Source organism: Mustelus asterias, chromosome 3, assembly GCF_964213995.1.
Source record: "Mustelus asterias chromosome 3, sMusAst1.hap1.1, whole genome shotgun sequence".
Taxonomy (NCBI): domain Eukaryota; kingdom Metazoa; phylum Chordata; class Chondrichthyes; order Carcharhiniformes; family Triakidae; genus Mustelus; species Mustelus asterias.
This window is the reverse complement of record NC_135803.1, coordinates 131,527,049-131,534,609: the sequence shown is the minus strand read 5'-3', so window position 1 is coordinate 131,534,609 and position 7,561 is coordinate 131,527,049. Positions and strand designations below refer to the sequence as shown.

The 7,561-nt window shown below is 42.8% G+C and overlaps 1 protein-coding gene across 2 annotated transcripts in view; it reads right to left on the bottom strand.

The window, feature by feature from the left end:
* Nucleotides 1-5,395: 5,395 nt before the first annotated feature.
* Nucleotides 5,396-7,561, bottom strand: part of LOC144491596 (transketolase-like) — a 42,740-nt gene continuing 40,574 nt past the window's right edge. For both annotated transcript variants that reach the window (XM_078209629.1, XM_078209630.1), the window contains one exon: nt 5,396-7,071. In XM_078209629.1, the coding sequence (XP_078065755.1) occupies nt 6,899-7,071 (173 nt within the window). In that variant the 3' untranslated portion in view covers nt 5,396-6,898. The remainder of the gene's footprint in view (nt 7,072-7,561) is intronic.

Sequence of the window (7,561 nt, the reverse complement as noted above, 5' to 3'; positions counted from 1 at the left end):
GAAACTCCCAATCCTGTGATCCAATTGTGTATGTGCAGAGATGACTTGCCCATTTGATTTGACAATACCCTGTTCAACTCCTGTATCAGCAAACTTAAATATTGTTGACGTGGCCAAAAGTCCCACCCATTCTTTAAGATTTGACTTGCACATTTCCATTGTCACCATACCCAAGACCCAGTTCTGTTATTACGCTGACTTAAGAAAATCAGGTACAATCATGCTCCTTCGATTTAAGTCTTTTATCAAATTTGTCAAAGCTAGTCTGGTATAAAGTGCAGCTGAAACTTTCCTTTATGGGAGAGATTAGAACAAGAGGACAGAGTTTACAAATAAAGGGTCTCCCATTTAAAACAGAGATGAGTTTTTTTTCTCTCAGGTTGTTAATCTCTGGAATTCTTTTCTTAGAATCATAGAAGAGAATCATAGAATCCTTACAGAGCAGGAGGAGGCCTTTTGAACCAACAACAACCCCACCCAGGCCCTATCTGGCGCTCGACTCATCGATCGACAGTTCCGACGCGCCACAGCGAAAAACCACACCGACCTCCTCAGAAGACAAACACGGGACACGGCGGACAGAGTACCCTTCGTTGTCCAGTGCTTCCCTGGAGTGGAGAAGCTCCGACATCTTCTCCGGAGCCTTCAACATGTCATCGATGAAGACGAACATCTCGCCAAGGCCATCCCCACACCCCCATTTCTTGCCTTCGAACAACCGCACAGCCACAAACAGACCATTGTCCGCAACAAACTACCCAGCCTTCAGGAGAACAGTGACCACAACAGCACACAACCCTGCCACAGCAACCTCTGAAAGACGTGCTGGATCATTGACACGGATGCCATCATCTCATGTGAGAACAGCATGCACCAGGTACACGGTACATACTCTTGCGACTCGGCCAACGTTGTCTACCTGATATGCTGCAGGAAAGGATGTCCCGAGGCATGTTACACTGGGGAGATCATGCAGATGCTATGACAACGGATGAACAAACACCGTTCGACAATCACCAGGCAGGAGTGTTCTCTTCCTGTCGGGGAACACTTCAGCAGTCATGGGCATTCAGCCTCTGATCTTTGGGTAAGCGTCTCCAAGGCGGCCTTCACGACACACGACAATGCAGAATCGCTGAGCAGAAGCTGATAGCCAAGTTCCGCACAAGAGGACAGCCTCAACCGGGATCTTGGGTTCATGTCATGCTATCTGTAACCCCCACGACTTGCCTGGGCTTGCAAAATCTCATGAACTGTCCTGGATAGAGACAATACACACCTCTTTAACCTGTGCTTACCCCTCTCCACTCACATTGTCTGGACCTTTAAGACTTGATTACCTGTAAAGAATCGCATTCCAACCATTATCTTGTAAATTGAGTTTGTGTCTATATATGCCCTGTTTGTGAACACAGCTCCTCACACACCTGAAGAAGGAGCAACACTCCGAAAGCTTGTGCTACCAAATAAACCTGTTGGACTTCAACCTGGTGTTGTGAGACTTCTTACTGGGTTTCTACGTGACATATGGCACAAGAATTTCTGGGCCACTATTCCATGAACATCATAGATCTCCAATATCTTGGCCAAATGCTCATTCTTCAAAATATAAGCATAGACAATGTGTGCGCACAGGCTCTTTGAGCATTGCAGACGTCGCATCAGATCCTCAATCCTGTTCTCATATTATGGTCTTTTTAGATTGAAAGTAGTTGTCATGAGCAGAATCTTTAGCTTGTTGTTTTTCTTTATAAACCAGGTGAGCAGGAGCCAATGGTCAGCAGTGATTTCCAGTGTCTGGAGACTGACAAGAAGTTTACTACAAAAATATGGCAGTAGTGGCCAGGGTGCAGCATCAAGAGAGAATAAAAATAAGATGAGAGCTGGAGTATTAAACCACGGGCAATCACAAAACCTAGCGGTCATGACAATAGAACCTGGCTTTTGAAGTGTGACTATGCTGGCTCCAACTTTCCAGAGCATTTCTTTGATAGTGACGTGGATGGTGACATAGCCCAAAAGTTGGAAATATTGAGATAAACTGAGCATTAGATATTTTCTCAATTGGGTTTCCAAATTCCTAAACTTCTGTGGATATCAATGACAAACGTTTATACTGGACTACACTATAAGATGGAGCTGCTGTATCTTGGGCTGCACAGTAGCACTGTTGCCTCACAACTACAGGCACCCGGATTAGATTCCCAGCTTGGGTCGCCGCCTGTGCAGAGTTTGTACGTACTTCCGGTGTTTATGTAGGTTTCCTCCGGGTGCTCCAGTTTCCTCCCAGCAAAAGACGTGCTGGTTAGGTGCATTGGCTATGCTAACTTCTCCATCAGTGTACCGAACAGGCACCAGAGTGTAGCAACTCGGGGATTTTCACAGTAACTTCATTGCAGTGTTAATGTAAGCCTACTGTGACACTAATATATAAATATACTTAAACTTTGAAGTAAATGTGATCAGTTTACATCTCTGCTGTTTTTCTGTTTTCTGCTGCTTTTTTGTGGGCGGCACGGTAGCACAGTGGTTAGCACTGCTGCTTCACAGCTCCAGGGACCTGGGTTCGATTCCCGGCTTGGGTCACTGTCTGTGTGGAGTTTGCACATTCTCCTCGTGTCTGCGTGGGTTTCCTCCGGGTGCTCCGGTTTCCTCCCACAGTCCAAAGATGTGCAGGTTAGGTTGATTGGCCATGCTAAAATTGCCCTTAGTGTCCTGAGATGCGTAGGTTAGAGGGATTAGTGGGTAAATATGTAGGGATATGGGGGTAGGGCCTGGGTGGGATTGTGGTCGGTGCAGACTCGATGGGCCGAATGGCCTCTTTCTGTACTGTAGGGTTTCTATGATTTCTATGATTCTACTAAGCCTGCGACTGACCTATCAGTTCTACTGCTTCGACTCTAGTATGTTTCCTGTCAGAAATTTATTTTCCTGAACCAAAGTATATTCCTCCACCACTTCTGGATCTCATTGGATCTCCAATTAGGCCATCATCTTCCTGTCTCACACAATCGCACATCTCCTGGATCTTTATTCATATCTAAATATCTCCATTAGTGCATCTTCCAATACTCTACCCGTAAACCAGCTCCTGGACTTCACTTGTTGGCCAGAGCTGTCTCTGAATTTGGACAAAAGTCTGTTGATACTTTATGCTCACACCATCCTACTTACATCAACTTTATTCCATCACAGGACCTCTGGACCAATACTCCCTCTAAGCTGTGTGGTTACTGAGCAACCAAAAAGTCCTAGGCAGTCCACGCAAAATTAAGCCCCTTTAAATTACAGGTGCCACTTCAAAAAAATTAAAGAAACATTGCTCTGGACTGCCTTCTATCATCTCCGATCCTGTTTACTACCAAGATATATCTAATTATTAATTAGCATTGAATCAAGGCTAGTAACTTGAGTTTATCTAATGTATAAGCATCTACATTTTGCTGCCACTCAGGATTCAATTCCATTTTTTTTTAAAAACCCACTTGGACTATTCCCTCATGTTCCCTCGCATTTCACCCACCTTGGGTACTGCGCTCTTCCAAATCCCTTTCCCAACCTTTTATGCTCCCCAATCTACCTCCTACCAATGCCCACAGGCTTAATCTCCTCTTAGATAAGTCTAGAGCTTCCCTCTGTGCCTCTCTTGACATGATTGTATTGCTCTACACCCACACAGACCTTCTCCCTCTATCCAACCCTGAAAAATAATCCGCCAATTCATTTGGAGCTGCACTTTCAAAATCCAAACTGTCTCACCACAATGTTTCTGCAGCTGCCAATCCATTGAGCTGCACCCCAACCTCTATCTTAGAGGCTCTAAACTGCATTAAAAGCATTACTCTCTCACCCTGATCATTCCCTGGTATAACCTCATCTCAGTTTTTCCCACATCCAAAAGGCGCAGACGTGAGTGGATATGGTGGACAACTGGTTTAGATATTCAACAGAGTTATTAATGCCAAATTCCCAACTGTCAACATCCTTCAGATCACCACTGACCAGAAACTTAATTGGATCATCCACATAAATACTGTGGCGAGCAGGGCAGGTCAGAAGCTGGGTTATCTGTCACAAGTGACTCACCTTCCGACTCCCCAAAGCCTGCCCACCACATACAAGGCAAAAGTCCAGAGTGTGATGGAATAGTACCCATTTTGCCTTATCTATACAATTCCAACAATATTCATGAAACCTGACACCATCTAAGACAAAATAACTCATTTGATTGACACTTCCCCCACCACTGGTCAGTGTGGCTGCAGTGCCATGACATCTACAAGGTGCACTGCAGCAACAGACCAAAACTTCTTTGACAAAGCCTCCCAAACTGTTTCTCTTTTATTACCTAGAAATACGAACACAGCAGCTACTTGGAAACACCACCACCTGCAAGTTTGCAGAGAACAGAAATGGTTATGAGATGGTTCTAAACACCATAGAGCTGAGACAGATGGAACATCTGCAAGAAGGAGGAAGGGCGGTGGGGGGCAAATCATGATATTTGAATGACCATGAAGAATATCATCAGATAGAAGCGGCATACGTGGCATTTGTGGAAAATCCATAGTGTGTGAGCACCCATGCAATCTTTGTGCGACTAGCGTTTCTTAATTCTTCTAATCCAACCTCTACAGCTTGGCGCATCCCCAATATGCATAACAGAGGTTCAGGCAGCCTGCTAACTGCTATGCCCAGTTGTCTGTGATGACCGTGGCAGGCATTTTCTGGATGGCCCCAATCTGCTTTGGGTCTCCTGCTCTGAGGCTGGTGCACACTCCTTGGCCTGTGGAGGTGATGGGGTCACAAGCAGAGGGTATTGGGATTGGCAAAAACACTCTCAAAGTCATCCGAGTTAATGGTGGTGGGGTGTCCAGCTGCTGGTCCTCATCCCAGCGGGTGCACAAGGACCACTGGCCAACTCTTCGAGAAGGAGTAGCAAGATGGAGATGCCCATAACCCCTCTCACTTAGCCACTGATGGATCCTACCTGTGCCTACAGTGATGGCATGCAATCCATGGCACACACCAGGCCCCGTCCTAGACCAAGGTTTCCATGGCGATTGCCATCCTAGCAGTGTTGACCCAGTGAGCTGGCATGTTAGCACTATGATGTGAGCTGGACTTAACACAGACCAACTCCTCCATCTTACGCTGTAATCTGTTTACTGTATCTGACAAGTCTGCTTGATATTTCTATCTGTCGTTGCAGCTCCAACTAAAGGAAGCACCCAGGCATTGGTTATGTATTTTACCCAACAGAATAGCTTGATTCAAATCAGCAGAAACACACTTAACAGTTGAATGCAATCACTGGCAATAATTAATTAATAAATGAAGAGCAAAATTCTGATTCGCTGGCTGACAGCTACAAGAAAACCTCAGAATTCCTTTTCCAGTTGTTAAAAAATTTATTTTGCCATGGCATAGCACCTCTGAAACAAAACTTGCATTTCTAAGCCCTTAAAGTTGAATATTCTCTTAGACTCTCAAATTTTAGAAGCAACATTTAAAAAACACTTTTTTTTTTAATTAAAATCTTTCAAAGTCATAAAATAAACAATTTTTTAAAATTATGCCAGCAGTAAAATGGAGGCAGTGAGTTACTTATGCTCTCTGACTTGTGCAAAACTCCACCATTTATTGTTGTAAACATCAAACTGTGAGTTACTTTGGTTCAATTCTCCTCCATAAATGAGTTACAAGACTGAAAATTAACTGCTAAATTCACATGGGCACCATTTAAACAAAAAAGGCTTTTCATTAGAGAAAAGAAATACTGAATGAGATTTTTGTTGTATTGAAAGAAACTGAAATCTAACATAGCTTAGAAAGTCGAGTCAACAATATTAATTGGTGAAAAGAAACAACCTACACTTACAAAATACCTTCAGTGTTGGAGAGGGACAAGGATGAGTTTAAAAGGGAAGTTCCAAAGCACAAGAAAAGCACAGCCACCACCAGCAGGGAGAAAAAGAATACGCATGAAGCCAGATTCAGAGGAACAGATATTCAAGGAAAATAGCTGTTGGACTAAGAAGTCATAAGGAGGAAAAGTAACTAAGGGATTTCAACACAAACATGTAGATCATATAGGTGAGTGGGACTTTGTGTAGGATAGAGTACAAGCAGCAAAATTTTGGGTGAGCTATAGCTTGTGGAAAGGCTGATGGTTTAACAAGACTGGTTAGTTAAAGGTAGAGGTGGGCAATGTTTCAGAGGTGGAAGTATGAAGTCTTTTGTTATAGAGGAGATGGAGTTAAAAGCTCAACATGAACTTAAATAAGGGTGCTGAGATTCAGTCTGAAATAGAGGCAAGGGAGGGGGCTGGAGTCGCTGTCAAGGGTATGCAGTTTAACATAGATGTAGGATATTCTTCTGCCTATGTAGCACTGACATTAACCTATTTATTTTATTGGATTGATTCCTGCACTAAAATAAAGAGGGGAAATTAAAAATGTATTAAGTATTCTTCTAGTAATACCATAAACTGTCATTTCTAGTCTCTGATGCCTTCAATTCCTATCCAATCTGAGGGCAGGTAGTCTTTAATATGATTGCAGAGGAAAAGAGGGAACTGGTAAAGTATGGTCTTTCACAGGTGTTATATGAAACAAATCAGGAGCTGTAACCATCTATACACCATCAAATTGGCATATTTTGTGCACATCAGCACACCACTGGAACAGAAACAAAAACTTAGTGGCTGTAAAAACGATAGGCAACAATTGTCACTATGAAGACTACTTCAAGGTTTTTACAGGTAATTTTCATAGCTTATTATAATGCTTACAATTAAGTAAATCCAAAGAACACCCAAACTATATTCCTAATATAAACAAATGGCTGAAAAGAATCAAACTTTAGCCCGTTATGCTATCCAAATTGGGGCCACGGGCTAGTCGCCAATGATGTCTTTCACATGTTTTATGATTGCCGCTGCATCAATCTCAAACCTTCCCAGTAGCTCCGCTGGTGTTGCACTAAATGGTACACCACACACTGCCAAACGGTGCACGACAATAGCAGGTTCTAAAGAAAGAGCAGCTGCCACTGCTTCACCAAGACCACCTGCAAACAAATAGAAAAGCTTTAATAGTATGAATGTATGAATAGATGTACTATGTGGAATAGTAAGCTTTTGTATAATATACAGTATAGACATACAAAAAATACTAATTCCGCAGTAATTGCAAAAGTACAAGAATAGCATGGGCATAGCATTTAACTTTTCTGATGAACAGTTAAGGTAGTAAGAAGCTTATTACGTCACTAAGTCAATCAAGAAAATATTGGACAGCAGCTGGAACAAATAGCTTTGTGAATTAATGCACTGGAAGAAGATAAGACAGGAAGATCACACTGATCCATGATTTCTCACTTAGGGATACAATAAATAACAAACAGACCTTACTGCACAGACTTACCCAGAGATGGTTACATTGCACTGACATAATGGCATTAGGTTACAAGGACAAATTTATGTTCTCATACCAACAACAACCTCTGATTGGTTCATCTATACTTTTGTCTCTCAAGGGGCGAGATTCTCCCCAAAAAA